Genomic DNA, 19,898 nt, shown 5'->3' with positions numbered 1-19,898 from the left:
GAGTTATGTACAGCCTCCTGCAAAGACTTCCTATCTAAAGGTTCAGGAGAGGCCAAAGTTTTCTGTAAATCATCTAACAGGAAATCCTGATATTGAAACATATGAAAGAGACAACTGAGAGCTCTCATAGATAAAGTAGTGGAGGTGTAAACCTTCTTCCTCCATCTCTCTAACAACCTAGCTTCCCTGTTGGAAGGCAAAGGATTTTTGGAGGTGGTAGCTGAAACCCCTTTCGGCCCCTGTGAAATAGTTTCTAAATCAACAGCATGGGCCCTAAAGAAATGAGAATGTGTTTCAGGGACTCTATAGTATCTGTCCGGCTTGGCAGGAGCAGGAGGGAGAGTATCAGGGGTAACACTGGAGTCAGAATATAGATCATCCAAAACATCAAGCACAGGAGGTATAGCTAAGGGCCTGTGTTGGGGCTTTTTAAGGAAGGTTCGAAGGCGCTTTCTGGGATCAGAATATTCCTGGCCTTGCCACTTAAAATGTTCCCTCATGGAATGCAGAACTTCCCCAAAAGAAATATCCTCAGGAGGGGAGGCCGAGGGGATGGAGTCCTCTGCATCCGAGTCCTCGTAGGTCTGGAAAGGCTCTTCCTGGCTATCAGAGTGGCCAGAGGCCTCAGAATCTTCATCTGAAGGGAGAGGGTCAGTGGGCTCAACCCTGGGCCTCTTATCAGGAGGAGGCTGGGATCCTCTCTCAGGATGGGCCTGGGAACCTCTGATCATGGAGATTAAGTCTGCTGCCATAGTCATGATTTGTGTTTCAGGAGTAGGCTGAGGTAAGGCTTTAGCAGTAAGTTGCTTGGTCTTGCTGGCTGCCTTAGCACGTGTGTAGGCCTTGATAGACATGGACATGGGAGGCCTAGCAGCTCCACGTGCAGGAGTGACCTTATCCACAGCAATGGTCTCGGGCATTTCCTCGGTTTCAGTATCCAGAGGAAAATCAATAACTGGCGTCGGTGTGGTCTCCGGTATCGGAGGTATCGGTGTCTTCGGTTCGGAGCGGTGAAATAACCGCCTCAGAGGGAACCGGGGCACTCGCGGTAGGTTTTGGCGTGGTGTCGGTGGAAGACACGGGCCGAGGAGGTCGGTCCCAGTCTTTTCGTTTTTTAGGATTCTGCGATGTCAGTAATTCCGACGGCATAGTGTAATCGAATTTTTCGCCGAAAAAGTCTTCAGCGAACTCCGCCCGGCGCCTGAGAGTGCGCTTATTGAAGCGAGCACAGGCGGCACAGGCCGAGACGTCGTGGTCTGGGCCAAGGCAAGGAAAGCAGTAAGAATGGAAATCCTTATGAGGTATTTGTTTACCACAAGACAAACAATTATTAACTTTTTCAGTAATTTCTGACATCGGCTGAGGCAAGAAAAAGGTCCCCAACGGGGTACTTAGCGATGACGGATCGAAAAATACAGGAGCTGACCGACCGGCACTTGCGAACTGCTTCTGCTTCGGGCACCGCGCGGCAAGAAAGACTGAAGAAGATGGCGTCGGCTGATGCTTATATACTCCTGCTGCTCTGACGTCAAAGAGAAATGCGACATCAGCCGACGTCGGACCCAGACTTTGGAATCTGGCCGACCGAGGGCTGCCTGAGGCAGGACAACCCATATGTTATGACTGCAGTTGCATTCTTGAAGGACATCTCAGTACCTTTCCAGGGGACGGTATTGGTATAACCCCAAGCTAGATTTGTGACCTCATCATCCTATTAACATCCAGCTCCATCAGACTTTGAGATGAATGAGTGGATGATGCCACCGATGGTGGTTGGGAGTATCTACTTTCCTGCAGAATAGAGAAGTGCATTCTAGGACTCACCAGTCCTGGTGAGTATCCTGTTCCTGGTGAAGGAGATTGGACCAGAGGAGCTGTCAGATCTGTTTTCAGGTCAGGCCAGGGCAAAGCTGTCAGCTCCAGGGGGTGCTTTTTTTTTCAGACTTAGTTCAGGGTTTGCTATTCTCTTTCTTCTTCTTATCCTTGTCTGACTCTTATCTTTAAGTTTAAGCCAATCTTACTTGGAGGGGGGATGCAGAAGAGGTCGAAGGAGTAGCCCATATGTGCTGGAAGGAGCCTCTTCAAAACAAGCTCGTCCCTTCTCATCTGAAGGGCTCTGTCACCAAAGATGGCATAGGACTGACAGTCCAACTCTAGATATGTGGTGCCCAAGCAGTATACACACTAGGAGTCTGGGTTCTGTAGTGGGAGCTTGTGTCCTTACTCTGAACACTTTTTGAATCCTGAGGATTCAGACATGGCCAGGAGAACTTAAAAGAAAAAGTGGAGATTATGCCCAAGACACCACTCCTAATTTAAACTGACAGCAACTACTAGGACTAATACACATGTATATATGTAAAGAAAATTGTTTAAACAACTAATAACTATGAAGAAAAAGGACAGAGAAACTTTAACTGCCTAAGCAAACTAACTAACATCTAATACTGATACTATGCTTTATCTCAGCCAAAAATCTGAAAAAGGATGTTAAATGGAAAAAAGACAGAGAAAACTCTTTCAGTAGGAGTAGCTTTAATCCAAAAGGATGCAGCACATAGAATGGAGAGCACTTTTGCATGCCCGTTATCTCTGAGCAGCAAACAAAATCTGAGCAACTGAGGTGGAGTCCACAGAATTATGGGTTGGGGAGGAGTCAGAGCTCTGGATCTAAAGAAAGTTCAAAGTTGGTACACAGGTCAGATCTGGTTGGATCCAACAACCCATATGTTTGAAATGGGCAAAAATAGACAACACTGGATCAGTAAAAATTCACATTTGAAAGTGGTTCTTGTTCTTAACACCACAAAGAAAATATCTTCCATTTTGAAATATAAGATTATCTAGTAGTTTGTTTTCTAGCCTCCTATAAAACCTGAAGCACATCCTCTGAAAAGTAGCGCCTGAAAGAAATCAAAACTCTTATCACCCAAAGATTTAATTGCAGGGTTTGAGATGATGGTGAATGAGGAGAGCCTTTGTTCTGTACAATTAAGTCCATCTTGTGAGGTAACTTGTGATGATTCCCCCTGGCCAGATGGAGTAGGAGGAAGAACCAGTGCTGTCTGGGCCAAGTTACCAACAAGAATTTTGGTTTATCCTTCATAATTTTGTAAAGGTTCTAAAGAATCAGTGGCACGGGTGGGAAGGCATATAGGAATCTCTCCTTCCAAGAAAAAGACATGTCCTCTTTCTCCATGCCTGAGTGCATGGTTCCTCAGAACAGAACAGCTTTATCTGTCTGTACTGGATGAAGGTAAAAAGATCTACCTAGGAATACCCCATTGATGGACAATGTCCAGGAAGACCTCTGTGTTTAATAAATTTGAGAGGATCTGTCCGGGACCTGCTCAGGGTGTCTGTTACAGTGTTCCTTTCTGACAGAATGTAAACTGCCTGAAGAAGAAGTTGTTTGTGTTTGAGGGTAAATTCTTAGCCCATTAAGCCTAATCTGAAAAGGCAGTACGACTTGATATCCCCTTTTCTTGTTTATGTACTAAACTGCCATGGTGTTGTCTGTAAAGACCCTGAGGGAGGGCTGAAGTCCCAATATGATTAAAGGAGTGAAGAACGAGAATTAGAACCTTCAACTCCTTGATGTTTACATGGACACTTCTTTCGTTGGTAGAGCAAACCACTTGGACATTGATGTCATTATAACAGGCTCCCTATGCCAGGTCAGATGCATTGGTGTAGAGTTTTTAGCTGGGATGGGGGACCATAAAAAACTCCTGGGTTGAGGGAAATCTGGTGGCTCCACTAAAGTAACTCCTTCATAAAGCAGTCCAGGAGATGAATCTGAAGTCTATGAGGTGGCAGTGCTGAAGCCAAACAGACGTTTGATACAATTATACCTTCCTTATGTGGTGTCTGACACAGAAGAGGATAAGAATAGTTGATGCCATGAATTCCAGTGCTCTCAAATACTCTTTTGTTGAGGTCACCTGCAAAGGAAGAAGGTCCTGGAAGAACTGTGCCAAAAAAGAACATTGCCTGAAGAAAGGAAAGCTGTCATGGTGAGACTACTGACCCTGCACACTATGAAGATCAGCTCTTGGAAGGAATAAAAATAGGATTCTTCAGGTTCAAGGTGAACCACTGAATGTAAAAAAGGTTCAGTGAGAAACTGAAGGATATTTTGAAAAAGGAGCCTAGAGAAGCAGGTGGCCCAAGTAATGGAATATTTGGATTTCCTGAAAACCGCAGAAGGGAAAGACCAGAGCTAGACACTTCATGAACAAATCTGGAGCAGTAGAAAGGCCAAAGAGTTTATCGGAAAACTGAAAATGCAATGAAGAGACAGAAACTCTCAAATATTTCCTGAAATAACAGTGAATAAGAAGTTTAAGGTAAGCATCCTTCAAATCCTGAGTCACTAAGCAAGTTTGAGCAAGAATCACAGGGAAAAGAATCTGAAGGGTAAGCATTTTGAAACATAGAACATTCAAAGGTGTTAGAAAGTACAGGTCTAGGATTGGCCTTCAAGTGTCCTACTTTCTGGAGACTAGAAACATCCTGGAGTAAAATTCCCTGCATAGCTAAGTGAAAGGAACTGGCTGAATAGTTCCCTGATAAAGGAGATCTGCAACAGAAGAAGAACTAAAGGCAATTGATTTCCAGGCAGAAAAGAATGTTTGGTCTTCTACTTTTTCTTTGATGGGATGTTTGCCTGAATGAACTGCAGTGACTCAGAGGCCTGACAAACTTCTGTTAGGGAACCACGTACTTCCGCCTTGAATGGAATTCAAGGAATACCTTCCAGTCCTTCAGAGACAAACAAACAAAGTTCCCCTTCTAGTCTGAAGCAGATTTTTAGTCAGCTACAGCAGACATGCGAGTAGGCTGCACCATATTGACCTCCAAATGAGTTGTGATAGAGGGGGCAAATGAAGTAACCAGACTGTCTGAGAACATCTTGTGCAACAAGGTGGACATGTCAAGATTAGCCTGGACAGCAGAAGCCTTGTAGTTAGCTTTCTTTTTGGTAACAGCTAGCTATCAGGGTGGAAGGGCTCCCATGATATTGCATTGCATATGAGCCCTTTATGCCTTTGATTTTCTAAATAAATCTCTAAAGAAGAGAGGTGGCTATGAAGGGTCTTCCAGACAAAGGACTGACAAATAGCGTAGTCTCTGTAGTTATGCTCTGCAGCTAGAGAAAAAAAAGACACTTGAAATGTTGTTCTCTGTGAGGAATTTGCTTCCCATGGACAAATTTTCCTATCTTAGCTGACATGTGCAAAACATCAGAAGTAGCAATTAGAAAAGAAAGGGTTTTCAGTGGAGTACTTATCTGCCCATTGTCTAGGAAACTATACTAGTCCTGAATCTCACAGACAGAAAATGAAACACAGTTCTGCTTTCAGACTGGTGACAAGGAAGTTCTGAGGTAATATGCACCTGTAATATCGTGGCTTTGGGCTTAGGTCATATGCTGAATGCACAGCATAAGAGGAAGGTGCCCAGGCTTTGGTATGCTGACCAGACATATGGTTAGCCTTGGCAAAATATCACATCTCTCAGTAGTACTACAACATTGAGCTTGGAAGGACATTTACTATTATGGTAAATTAACTTACACAAATGTATTATGTTCCTCATTTGATCAAGGATTCAAAAGCCATAACAATATGCCAAAGCTCATAAAGAAAGTGTGGAGTGAGAACGACCAGAGTTCAGATGACCTTGAATTATATCTGTAGCAACTCTTGCCCTGACTCTGGAAACCAAGCCAGTGTTATAGTGTAGTGCTTAGTGAAAATGTACACTGCGAATGAAGTAACTGTCTCTAGGATAGGTCTAGAGCACACCCTTTACCAAAAAGCCCCAGAAATAGCCACAGGTCTGGTAGAAATAGCTTTGACATTCTAAGGGTGATCTTTGCCATGGTTTGAGTAACAAAGCTGAATGGCCTGAGACAGTCATCGGGAAACAATTTGCTTGGATATTGGCCGACTTTTTTTTTCTTACCATAAAATGAAACAAAAAGTGGGTTAGATTTTCTAAAATCTTTAAGTCTTGTTCAGGCAAAATCTTAACTGTCTGTGGACATCTATTATAATGTATTCTTTCTCCTTTGCTTCTTGGGTTAAGGGAGAAACACGAGGAAATTAATAGTCTGGTATTGTGTAAACTCAGAAACAACCTTTGGTGTAGAGGAAGGTTTGGTACTAAGACTTACCCTGCTCTTATGGAAAATTAGAAAAGGTTGAGTATGCATCAGGCTCTGTAATTCAGATACTAGTCTAGCAGCAGTTAGAGCACTGAAAAAAGCAGTATTCCAAGTAAGAAATTTCAGAGAACTGTCTACTGGTTCAAAGGGAGAAAGAGATAACTTCACCAACACAACATTTAGATCCATGATGGTGCCACCTGTTTTCTAGTTGGTCTGATATGCAATTACTCCATGAGAGGGCTGTTTAACTTGGAATAAAGAACAAAGGGAGCATCTAATGGTGGGCAGCCAGAAATTACTGAAAGGTGAAGTGTAAATCAAGCCTGAAATAAGCAATTCATACAGGTACTGGAGAACCAGAGAAGCCCCAGCTTGGGATGGAACTTGTTCTCTGTTATGGTACAGCCATCTGTTTCCATTTGGCTAAATATCATTTACTAGTAGCAGGTTTCCTTGCCTTTTTTAACATTTGTTGCACTTCCTCAAGAAAAAAGGTAATTAAATGGGATTAAAAAACTATCATCCATACAGTTAGATGGACACTTTGGATGCTGGGATGGATAAGAAATCCCTTGTCCTATGTGAGCAAGTGCACTCTGTGTGGTAGTTTTGGTAATTGCCCCTGGCCAGGTGCACGAGCCAAAAGGGAGTCAACAGTAGCATAACTGGCAAGTCCCTTGTTATATTTAGTAGAACATTTGCCATCAGAGGAAAGAGGGGCATAAAGGAACACTCACATCCAGTGGAAAGACAATGCACCTGTTTTCTAGCCATTTTGCAAGAACAAAATTAGTTTAGTTGCCTTTTGTGATAGGAGGCAAACAGGTCTACTTGGGGAGTTGCCCACAGGTGGATAATCTCCAGGAAGACCTCTGGGTGTAGCATCCTCTTATGAGGATCTATCCCTACTGTATGCAAAGAGTCAGTTACTGTGTTCATCTCTAATGGAAAGTACAGTTGTGTAAGTTGCACTTACCCATAACAGCAGATGTTTGAAATCCTCACTGCTGCAGTAGTCTTTAGGCTATATGGCTTGTGGCTCATCCAAGACACAACAACCAGACAACTTCCAAAAGTTATTTTTCCCTCCCACACTTCCATGCTGACTACTGAGGGTTCCTATTATGCAAGCGAACTCTTAAAGTTGCAAACGCTGTTTAATCAAATGTGTTTACCCGAAATGGCAAAATTCTGAAAGCACGGAACAGCGATTTTTTTCCCAGGGAAAAAAAAAATCACTGGGCCATTTTTGGGACTTTGCCATTTCTTCCACTGTGGCGTGATCTCAGAGTTGGTATACTTAAGTAGGGAGGGGTGAGGGGCACAGCACCCCCCACTTTATTTTGTGTTTGGGTTTTTGTTTTGTTTTTTTTTTTACGGATCAGCTTTTTTTTTCCCTGGGAAAAAAAATTGCTGATCCGTGTGTTCAGCATTTTGGATTTTCAAAGTGTTGGGGTCAATTATACAGCGTTCGCAATTTGAAGAGTTCGCTGATATAATATAGACCCGACTACTGAATGGTCACCCCAAGGAGAGAAAATAAGCAGTAAGAGTGGAAAATCTAAAGGACTTCCTTGCCCAAAAAATTAAGTGCTATACTAATCCTGAACTATACAAAACAACAAATAACCACCAAACTACTTCTCAACGCAAACTATATATAATAATGCGGGGTGGAAAGTGGGTGCAGTGACTGCAAAAGTGAGGAATTTGAACATCTACTGTTATGGTTAAGTGCAGCTCACACAACTGTACTATGTACATCATTCCCAATACTGCAGTAGCCTTTAGGCTGCATGGGTTGATTACCAAAGCTTGTCCAGCCTGGGAGGAGGAAGGATATGGATCCAGTTGCCCCTGGAGAATGATCTTAGCAAAGTCAGTCCTTGATCTAGAAAATGAATCCAGTTTATGTGCCTTGTAAAAGTATGATCAGAGGACAGTGTAGCTGCCTCTAGAATGCTTCTAGAGTCCACCCCACTCCAACATGGCATCAAAGAAGACAAGGCCATCATTGAATGAGCCTTGATACTGTCTGAAACTGGTCTAGCACGGTGAGAATATCAAAAGGCAATAGCCACAGACAACCAACTGGAAATAGTCTGTTTTAGCACAGGTGTTCCTTTCATAGTCCCAAGAAAAAAAAATAAACTGATGGTCAGCTTTTCTACAGGACTTGGTTCTGTCACGATAGTATACGCGATGCCTGTACATGTCCAGACTATGCAGAATCCTTTCGCCCTTGTTCTAGGGATCAGGATAGAACTCATGCAGACTGATGGCTTGATTCAAAGTAAACTCTGAAACAACTTTGGGATGAATGAGGGGAAGTTGTACGTAATGTCACCCTACCCCTATGAAAGATCACATAGGTTTCAACCACCATGAGAACTTGCAACTCAGATACTCTTCTTGCAGATGTCAGAGCAATGATGAGAAGTGTTTCCCATGTAGTGAATCTTAAATTGACTTGATATGCAGGTTCAAACGAGATGTGATTAACTTTTCCTACACAAAGTTAAGATCTCCCCTGTTGGTGTGTGGAGGTCTCAGGTATAACACTAACTTCAGAAACTATTTTATCAAAACATTGAAGAACGTATCTATGGGCAGACATGCTGAAATGGCCTCAAGATATAACCTGAAAGAAGAGTATGAAAAGCTATAGGCTAGTAACACAAGTATTTGAGCACCAGTGGTATATAATTCCTGATAGGGTTCTGGCCATCTCCAAGGTACCAATGAGAAAATATTTTCCACTTGCCAATATAAGATTTTGTAGTAGCAGGTTTTCTTGCCTTCTTTAGTACCTGCTCCAAATCCTCTGAAAAGAGGTGGCTAAAAGAAATTAGAATTGAATCATTCAGGCAGTTAGCTGAAGATCTTTGAGACTGATGAGTAGGTCCAATCTGATTTGGGAAGACCAGATTAACACTTGTTGCATGTTGGCAAAAATGGAAAATACAAATATGAACTTGTGTGCGTGGCAATTAATTGTGTTGAAAGTCAAAGTAAAAGATACATAAACTTTCGTGCCAAACCTGTCAGAAGCACAATGAGGAAAAGAATTTTGAACTTCCGTTTCCATCTAGAGAAATTATGGCAAGGTCTGCACTAGGGTTCTTGTACAGGATATTTTGTGCATCAGGCACCCCGCAGAATCTGTTATTTTTTGGGGGGAAGGAAGTTGGGAATCTAGGAAGACAGATATTGCATTAAAGTCACCCTCTAAATCACCTAAAACAGGAAGGATGGATACTGGCTTTGAAAAATCCATATCCAGAAGGTCATAGTATCTTTTTCACATTCTGACACCTTCTTACCTTCCCACTTAATTAAATTTTTCATTTTGGAGACAGTACCTCCAAAGGAGATTTCCTCATTTGGAGAATCTGTGGAAAGTGCATCCTCAAATTCTGACTTTCAAGGAGTAGAGGGAGATAATGGAGATGTGTTATCCAAACCCTCATTATCAAACTCAGAAAGAACTTAATCTTCAGAGGAAGAAAGGGTTCTCCTTCTTTTTACAAGGGTAGAAACTAAAAGAGGTGGTTAGAGAAACTGAATATAGCATTAAATAAGACCTGTGCAAAGATGTACCAGTGCTCCAAGGAGCCATTTTGCACAGAATTTCTAGAGGGGAGAGAAAGATGATTAGCTTTTTTTGTGTGCACTACTTACGGGTCTTGAGCCTTATGGGCCGGACTTCAATACGCAACTCAACAATGTCCTCCCTCACCAGTACCTGGTGTATGCCTTCCTCTCACTCAGACAGTAAAAATCTGGTTCCCCCTTCTGGGATGTATGGTCTGAAAGGACATTTAATAATCTTGGGCCTTAACAGTTTCCAGAGGGATAGTCTTAACAGCTGCAAAGGCACCTTAGAAGAGTCATCAGTCTCAGACCACAGAAAAGAGGTAGACATCCAAACATCTTCACTAACCTTTTTAGTTAATTTCTTTTTTTTATTTTCTGCAAAGGGGGAGGTCTGCTGAATGGGAGCCCAATGCTATGGTCACAAATACAAAGTATCTGAGGCACATGTTTAAAGAAAATTTTCAACTTACTGTTTTAGGAGTAAAAGAAAGGTACATATATAAGGACCTGATTTTTACTGTTCTCCCAGACAAAAGACACAACTAGTATGAATGTCCTTATAGGAAATTTGTCTGCCACAAGAACATCTGCATTTTCTGACAGACGTAATAATTTTAATGAATAACTTCTATCAGGAAAAAAAAAGGTTCCTCAATGAGGATACTTGCAGAAAGCTGGAAATGAAGCTGACCACTGAAACACACACCTCTAAGGTGATGAGAAGTCTGCATAAGCATAGAAATATCGAGAAAGTTCTGGGTTTTGGTATGCCAGTATGTCCCTCACACACCAGTGTACTGCTGGACTTACAAGTGCAAAAGGAAGGAGCCTGAAGCTGTATAGAGTGTCTGGATGTCCAATACCCTTGGAATATAGTTATGACCACTGCAATAGTGATATAATGAAGAACATCTTGAGGGTACAAGGCAGACAACTTATCTTACACTGATACACAAACATGTGACTCTGGACCAAAACAGAAGACGGCTAGAAAATTAAACTGGAGAATAAGGAATAAGAAGCATATGTCTTAAGAAGCTGTACAAAATTGAAATACGTATTATTCTTCAGCTGTTCAGTCTGCTGTATTCTCAAGTCTAGCTACACTTAAAGAGGGGGCTATTCAATGTCTGATTGGAGGTTATAAAAGCTGTAAGTCACCACAGTGGCCACTTACTCTTCCAGTACCGTAACTCCTCCAAATATCAGTGATGCAGATATGGAAAATTGCATATACAGAAAATACAAGTTTTGAATGAAAAATATGGCATGATACATTCTTTTTATATTACACAAACAGCAACTTAAAAACACAGTGCACATGAAGTGAGAAACTGTGGACTTCTTAGTGTTGCATGTTCAACACTTCATATTTATAGGGACAGCAGCAAAGATTAAGGATTCAAGCAACACACGGTCAATAAGTTTAAGGTAGCATATAAATAGGAATGAACTTAAGTTTCACAGCATCCGTTTGTATGTATAATGGGTAATGTTAAGCAAGTCATTAACCTACTCAGTTGGTTATGCTGCTTCCCAAAAAGACAGCTGTACCTATCTGGTAATTAAAACAAATACCATCCAAGTTCAAATGCAGCTTGTCATACTTCTTTAAATAATACAGGTCAAGCACAGCTAGGCTGGTAATTGCACCTATGCCACTTTTCCCAAGACTTACATGATCTGGATCGAGGACAACCAGTTCAGTTTCATCTTCATCACTCCCTTCAACACTGGCAGTGCCAATCCCAGAATGATCATCTTCTGCTTCGTCTTGCTGTTCAGCTTCGCTATCTGATCCACTCAGGTAATGCTCATGGCGAATGAGAACAGAATCACTCCGAGGAGATGAAATAACCACTCCTGTGTCTTCTATAGTCAAAATAACATAAATCAGCAATAACATTTAGTATTAAAATGAATCACTGTAGCTACAAGAACAATTATTTAGAATTTGTCTAACACTTTCATATCTACATATTTTCTGTTAATCTAAACTTACGCAGAAACTAGTTGCAATCACTCCTGCCTTTTCATATCTTGCTCAGTTTCCTGTTATCCATCTTTATGCACATACTGAAGGTAAGATTGCTATGTGATGCTGTTTTTTTAGACACCATCATGAGGGCTTGCAGTTTGGATGGATACTTAATCGGCAGTTAAATAAAGCTGCTCTGACGGTTTTTCTGCCCACTGATTTTTTTTTAACGGTGTTTTCTATTTTAGGGTACCCAATGCACCAAAAAATTTAAGTAATATACCTGGAGGTTAAGAGCTTCTACTGCACCACTATTAGCTACCACTGCATACAACTAGGATGTCACTTTCTATACAACAAAAGGACTCTCCCTAGAATACTTGTTTCACTGTCCCTTGACTGGATCTAGCAGTTGTAGTCTATTTTAAAACCCATTATCACAAAAAAACTGCAATTTATAATCAAAGTTTTAATTCATTAAAATAGTACTGGACATGCAAGATGTGTCCTGTAACAAACAGGAGAGAGATCTCAACATTCAACTACTGAAAAACAGAAAAACAAAGCAGTATATGCAAGAGAGTGAGAACAACAAGATTGCTATGGCAGAAAACTAAAAAGTATGTCAAGAGATTAGACATTTACAAGCAGAACACTTCTGCAGTCAATTAAGAGTACAAAGACCAAAATATCTAGTTACAAAATGCTTGGGGGAGTATCTTACAGTAGCATAATTTAAGAGTAAAAGCACAAAAGGTAAAGACAGCAGAGTACCAGAAAGGGATTGATAAACAGATAAGAATGCAAAGAGTTAGAAAGATTCCAAACAACTGCAGATTCCAAACTACACCAGGACCACCAGAACTAATACAAAAAGTAAAAAATAAACCAGAAACCAAACAATCAGAAAATAAATAAATATACTCAAAAAATATATAGACAAGTACAGCAGTGACCATGAAAAAATTGAAAAGGATCTCAGGGTTATAAGACATGAAAAATGCAAACTGAATGGATGGGTTGCCACTCCCCAGACTAGCAAGTGCACTAAGTACTAAAAATAGTTCATGGCAGTGCTATGTTGAACTTCAGCGTATTAGCAAAGGAGTGAGAGGTGATCACAGTGCTGCAACTATATAAGGAAAGTCAGTAAAGAAGACAAGCATTTAAAGGTGGGTTGATCTTATCTTCATCCCTGCAAATGTGACAGAAAAAAAATTCTTTAGGTAAGCAGACTGGAAACCCATGGCTTGGTAGATAGCCAGTTACATTACTACATTAAAGCACAGCCTACTAGATGAATCAAATGTAATTATATGACTGGGGTATAGCTGAAACAAACTGACGTCCCCACTCTGGGCCGGTAATCAAGGACCCTGAATCATCACCACTGACACTGTAGAGGGATGTTCACCCGGAACAAAAATAGATACACCCAGTATTTCCTGATGCAGTTCTCTGCATCATGCATAATTTCCCTTAAGAGCACACAGGGAATATATACAGCCCAAGGTCTGGGTTTCTCTCTTTGTCTCTCCCCAGATCTCCAATAAGGATCCACACTGGCACAACTGTAGAGTTAAGTCCTCAGCCGAGTGTCCAAGCCAAGTCTCCACCACTCTCTCTGTGAAACCAGTGCTTTGTGTCCCTGCTCCAAGTAGCTGACACACACACTGTTTGAGATTTGATTTGCACGGGAGCGAGCAAGCACACACACATACACACACACACACACACACACACACACACACACACACACACACACACACACCTAGGAAAGGCTGGCACAGGTTTACTAGCTATGCCCCCTTCTGCCTAGACTATAAGGTAGCTACTGTCACCAGATATTCCCAAGCCAGCTACTCCTGACCAATGCAGTAAGGCTTTCAGGAGTGGCCACAGAGTCACCAAACAGATACGAGTATTCTCAAAGATTAAAATATTCTATAAAGAATCAGCCACAATGAAAACTTTAAACATATTTAATAATAAATAATAAAATAATATGAAAATATTAAATATCTACTTTCAATAAACACCACAGTTCTAACCATAGGAAATAGTAAAATAACACAGTTGAACACATTCATGTGAGAGACAGAAAAAACTGTACTTAACTAATGTGACTACATTTTCCTGACTGAAGAGTTACTATTCCCTGGTCACTTATTAGCGCAAGGCAAGATGAAGTAGATGAGTGATCCTTTTATGTCAGGTTTCCAAAACAAAGTGCCATGAGACTTCAGTCTCAACTATTATTAAACATTATTTCAGTGATGGATTCCAGAATGACATACATATATCTGGTCATCTGACTCCTGGATCACATGCAAACCTCCTTTCCTAGAAACTGCCAGGATTTAGCAGCTATGTGTCAATAATGCACACACAGTGCCCTGTTAAGATTTGCTGCAGTTCCTAGAAGTCATAAACCATACAAAATTGCCACTCTTCCTACAGGAGCTAATAAACCATACTTTTTACAGACACTGCATCTCTGGCTTCATTCAAAACTGTGAGAAAACATCTTCATGGCCTAGGCCCAGTAACTTAATTTCTTATCATTTTGAAAGTTTGAGATTAACGTCTTCTCTTCCAGTATCCTCTGTCAAAACATATACATTTAAACAGTTACAACAACATATGTATATTTCTTTTTCTGTCCAGCAGGAAACACTGCTGATACATTTTTAGCACAAGCAACTTTGCAAATCCATTTTCAACACAAGCATCTGTACAAATCAGCTTGATATACAAATGACGTACAATTATTTACAAAATTCCAGCTAGCTGTGCTAGCATATGTTACACATCCACCGCTCTACTTCTCCTGATATAGCTGGCAATACCTCACATTGTCACAAAAAATAAAGAAAACAGTGGATGTGGCACACTGACTTAGGCTAGAAATTTGATATGATATCTCACAAGGAGGCTAATGAAGAAAATTTACTTATTTATCTTTTGTTGAATGTTAGTCTCACTAGGCCAGCATCTTACTTTCAGGGGAGACTTGAGATGGTCTTCATAACATCTAGAGATTACCTAACCAGACAATTGAGGTGAATTCTCCTAAACAAAGGGAGGGGTGCTGCCGGATGCCCTGCTGTTTGTGATGGATATGTCTGGAGAGGTGTTTGAAAGGATGATGCAGAAGATACATGAGGGACTAACGTATGTTAAAATAGTTACATTTACAGAAAAAAAAGAGCTTTTTTATCAGATGTTGCTTGACTTAGTGTATACACTGGAGCACCATGAAAGTTAATCTGACGAACTGTGGAATGATATTTCGCAGAGAGTAGAAGTGGTAGATGATGAAAGCAAGCTTGATGGCAAATACATTTCCCAAGTTGTGTGGAAAATGGCACAGACTTAAACAGTGCAAGTAGCAGAGTGGAAGGTGATCTTAGTGTGATGATGCTGCATGCCAAGGAAGCAGTAGTGACAAGACCAGTCAGGAAAATAGCCCCTGATACTGTAATAGAGAGATAAAGAACTGTTAATACCCTGTCAGAAGAAAGTTACTACAGATACTACATACTGCTACAGGGGAAACTCCCCCAACACTTTCTGGAAAAGAATTCAGCAACTGCTGGGTGTTCATGTTAGGGAGATGAAGAAATTACAGTTATGTAAGTAAACTTACTATAACAGAAGATGTTCTGATAGATTACTGTTGCAGTAGCTTAAGTTATAAGGGATTATGTCCAGCCAAGGATATGACACTAGGCCAACATCCAAATATTTAGGGTGCCTTTCACACTTCCTAAGCACTGATGGGCTTGAGGAAAGCCATATAAATTCAACAGTTCGGGCACCAAATCTTCAGAACTTTCTTGCCTCAGAGTAAGGGAGGCAAGAGTTCTGTCTGTTAAATTTACGCTATGAAAAACAGGATATAGAAAATCCATATCCTGGTAAAAACATAACTTATAAAATAGGTGATGAAGGAAGGGTGTACCTACTTCAACAATGATCTATTCAAACATCTACTGTTATGCTAAATTTACTTGCACAACTTTACTATGTTCATTATTAGATCACTGTCTCAGTAGCCTAATCTATATGGGTAGATTACCAGAACTTAGAAAGACATGGAGGAGGATGGATGCGCGTGCAGGAGCATCTGAAGAACAGATCTAGCAAAACCTTCTCTGTATGTACAAAAGAGATCTAGTTTGCAATGTTTTATAAACGTATGCACACAGAGCCAAGTTGCTGTGATTAGACTACTTGTAGAGTATACCCTATTCCAAAAAGCCAAAGAAGAAGCCAAAGCCCAGGCAGAATGGACACCAGCCCTGAATTTGCCTGGAAGAGACTTGCCATGGTGGAAACAGCAGAAAACTTATCAGGAGGCAACCATTTGTAAATTGTCTGTTTTAACAAAGATTGCCCTTTTTTTTCTTACCTTCATATGAAATAAACATTTGATCTGAACTCCTGAAGGTTTAGTCCTATAAAATATAGTATTTGAGTTGTCTTTGGACATCCAGAGTATGCACAATCCTTTCTCCCTTACTTCTTGAATCTGGAAAAAAAGACAGAGAGATGCAGAGTGTGACTCAAAGCAAACTCTAAAACCAGTTTAAGCATAAAAATAAAAATAGGATATATTTTCAAAGATATCCTATCCTTATGAAAAATGAGATAAGGTTGACTCACCATAAGATCACTGTTTTCCAAGTTAAGAAAGTCAATTCAGCCTAATGAGTTGGTTGAAACTTAAAAAATGTAAGCCTCTCTAAAAGTGAGATCCAAAGAAAGGGACACCTGCTTTCTAGGTGGATGAATATTGAGAATCCCTTTCAAAAAACTGTTTAACTTGAGGCTGGGCAGAAAGGGGGATCTAAAGGCAAGCAAGCAGAGATGGCCAGGAGGTGAATCTTGATAGATTAGTAAGACAGGTAGAGGAAAATAACTCCTACAAATATTGAAAAATCAGTGACACCCAGACCTTAAAATAGTTCTGTTTCTTATTTTGGCACCAATTAGAAAATCTATTCCACTTTCCCAGATGTGATTTTCTAGTAGCAGTTCTCTTAACCTCCATTAATACATGCTGCACTTCCTCAGAAAAACAGGTTCCTAAAAGGTACTAAGACTCCACCATTCAGGCAGTCACTTGAAGAAGTCTCAGTTTGGGTGCATCAGACAACCCCTGTCTTGTTGGGGTAAGTCCATTCTGTGAGGAAGCTTGTGGTAATTGTCCTTGGCCATTTTCAAAAGAAGGCAGAACCACCAAAAGGAAGACACTACAATTATCTTTGGGGAATCCTTCTGAATCTTTAGAATGATCCTGGTTATCAGTGGAAATGGTAGAAAAGCATAAAGGAACATTTCTGTTCATGGAAAATAAAATACATTTGTATTTCATGTCTGTTTGCAAGGAATCCTGGAGCAGAATTTCTTTCACAGTATGCTGCAAATGAAGGCAAAAAGATCTGTTCAAGGTGTTCCCAAAGATGGATCAATTCCTGCACACACCCCCATGTTCAGTTTTCATTTGTGAGTGTCCACCCTGGTCCTGCTAAACTTGGCTGCAATAATGTTTTGCTCTGATGTAATACAGGTAGCCTTAAGTTCCCAGGCAATCATTGGAAGTCTGTAAATGAGATATATTCTGGTTCCCCCTATTTATGTACCACTTGATTGTGGTGTTGTCTGTGACTATGACTACTAGCAGATGTCCTGGAGTCCAACAATGGTTTAGAGATTAAAACAGGACTGATTGCCACCATCATTTATTTGACATTTATGTGTTTTAGTCTGTCTTGTTTGTTCCACAGACCCTGAAATGTCACCTCCTTGATCTCAGCTTCTGCAGGCAAAGTCTGAGTCATCTGTGGTTACAAACTGAGTGGGAACTGGAAGGGAGGATCTAGACTGAATGATAACTGGTTCATCCATCAAACCAACTTCCTTCTGACAAACCGCAACACTGCATCTTGAACTTTGGGACCGTGATGTAAAGTTTACAAAAGAAAGGTCCAGAATGGTCACCAAGTTCCTTCCTTCTTTGGCGCCAAAAAGATTATTGAATAAATTTTTTCCTGTTTGTTCTGGGTGAACTGGTTGTATGACCCCTACAGACAGCATCTGTGTTATAACTGGAGGAAACAGAGTTTGGTTTATGGGATGAGGAAGAATCCTCTGAAAAGGTGGAAGGGAATCCTACTACCAGCTGTAACCTTTCCAAATGATTCTCAGAACCCATTTGTCTGAGGTTATCTGATACCTCTGAGGAAAATTAAGTCCTAGACTTTGGGAAAGATGTAAGGGGTTACCAAAGTGGGAAGGGAAAATACCTGAACAGTAATATAATCATTTTGGGGGGGGGGGCTTTCATTGGTTCAGAGTGTCTCCCACTTTCTTTTTGCCCCCCCCATTGCTTTTTGAAATTCCATTTGTATGTACCTTTTTGAGACCGTTTGTTTTGTTTCCTATTAAAGGAACTTGAACTGAAAAGAAAGTTTCTGTTAAACTTTGGAAAGGGCCCAACAATCTGCATCAACCCCCCCTAAATTATTTTTTTCTGTTTCATTAAATCTTTTATGGACCTCAGCAGAAGAGGGGCCATACAAAACCTCTCTATCGAGAGGAGAATTCAATATCTCATCTTTGACATCCTCTGATAATTTTTTTTAATGCAAGCAAATAAACTTTTCATTACTGATGAGACATAATTCAAAGAAGTCTTAGTCTATGAAGAAGGGAAGTTAGTGATCACCTTTCCCATATTTTCAAACACAGTAAGCACATTTTTGACAAATGAGCCAGCCAAATTAAAATCCTGAAGGCTAAAGTCTAGGAAGAATACACTTTATTTCTAAATATATCAAACGGTTCTCATTCTTGTTAGAAGAGTTAGTGTTAGCTTTCACAAGGTATAAGGCAACAAATGGTTTTGCCACAGAAATAACTGCAGGGTCTGAATGAGGATTAGAAAAAAGATATTTGTGGGTCTGAGAGACTTAGCACAATCTATCAGACTTTTTAGAGATAGGGGGTTGACTGGCAGGCATGCTATAGGTTGTTAAGAAAACATATTCTAAATCTCGTAGCAGAGGAAGAATAGCTGTAGGCTGAAGAAAATCCATCTATAAGGGATCATAATATTTCTGCTGGGATAATGGAATTCATACTGTTCCCACTGAAACAATTCTCTCATTCTGGCTATTGTTTCTGAAAAAGATAGTGCCTCAGAATCTGAGGAAAAATGTTCTTAAGAATCAGATTCAATTTACTGAGGTGGAGGGATTGTAGAATTACATTCCCTGTCAAATTCATGTTCTTCTGACTTGGAATCAGTGTCAGACACAGAGAGTGAAACCGTTTCCTTTTCAAGCTCAGTGAGAAATCAGAAGACAAAGAATTAAAGACTTGAAATAACCCCTTAGCCAAACCAAGTTAGTCTTCCCTGCCTATCCTCCATAGAACAGGAAAAGAAATATGCCTAGCTTTCTATTTTCAGTTTCTAAGAAAATCTCTAGAAAATGACCAACCCAAAGATGAGGTGCTTCCATGGGAATCAGGCACTCTAGGTCAGCTTTGTGGTAAAGCATGATCTGCTAACCTCCTCCAAGATCATCAAAAGCCATTTTCCCTTGCCCGTTGAGGGCAATCCAACATCCACTGTGGACATGCCTAACTCCCAGTCCTTAGCAGCTTCTCAAGGAACAACACCAGTAGGATCAACAGAAGACAAGAAGTGGTCTGAGGTACTTGCTATGGCCAGAGCAGAGTTGGTCAAAAGTGGCTGAAGTAGTGAAAAAGACGACTGAAGACTCCCATGAAACCTTTTCTTCTGCGTTTATATTACGCTGTTGAAAACTCAAACTGTCAACAGCGTAATAATCGACACGAAAATGTCGAAACCCCTGAACATCGAACACACACAAAAAAAAAACAACCCAAACACAACACAAATTGCTCTATGCAGCCCCCCTGCACCCCCCACACCCCCTGCTACTTAAATATACCAACTCTGAGATCGCACTACATTGCAGTGAACGGAAATCTCCCCTTACGGAGATATCGGTTTACATGCACAATGACTTTCGCTTTCGACATTTTGGTGCCGACATTATCAGCTTTGATACTGTCGGCCTTCGACAGGGTGAAGTAGACCCTTTTCTTCTTGGT

The 19,898-nt window shown here is 40.7% G+C and overlaps 1 protein-coding gene across 1 annotated transcript in view; it reads right to left on the bottom strand.

Annotated features, from left to right (window-relative positions):
• Positions 1 to 19,898, bottom strand: part of CCDC40 (coiled-coil domain containing 40) — a 1,637,270-nt gene that overhangs the window by 1,466,866 nt on the left and 150,506 nt on the right. Inside the window, exon 4 of the mRNA XM_044068074.1 lies at positions 11,451 to 11,644. Within this exon, the coding sequence (XP_043924009.1) occupies positions 11,451 to 11,644 (194 nt within the window). The remainder of the gene's footprint in view (positions 1 to 11,450; positions 11,645 to 19,898) is intronic.

This window comes from Protopterus annectens, chromosome 4.part0 (genome assembly GCF_019279795.1).
Source record: "Protopterus annectens isolate FY-2018-M chromosome 4.part0, PAN1.0, whole genome shotgun sequence".
NCBI classification, from domain to species: Eukaryota; Metazoa; Chordata; order Ceratodontiformes; family Protopteridae; genus Protopterus; species Protopterus annectens.
The sequence above is the reverse complement of the archived record's forward strand: the minus strand, read 5'-3'. Positions and strand labels throughout refer to the sequence as shown.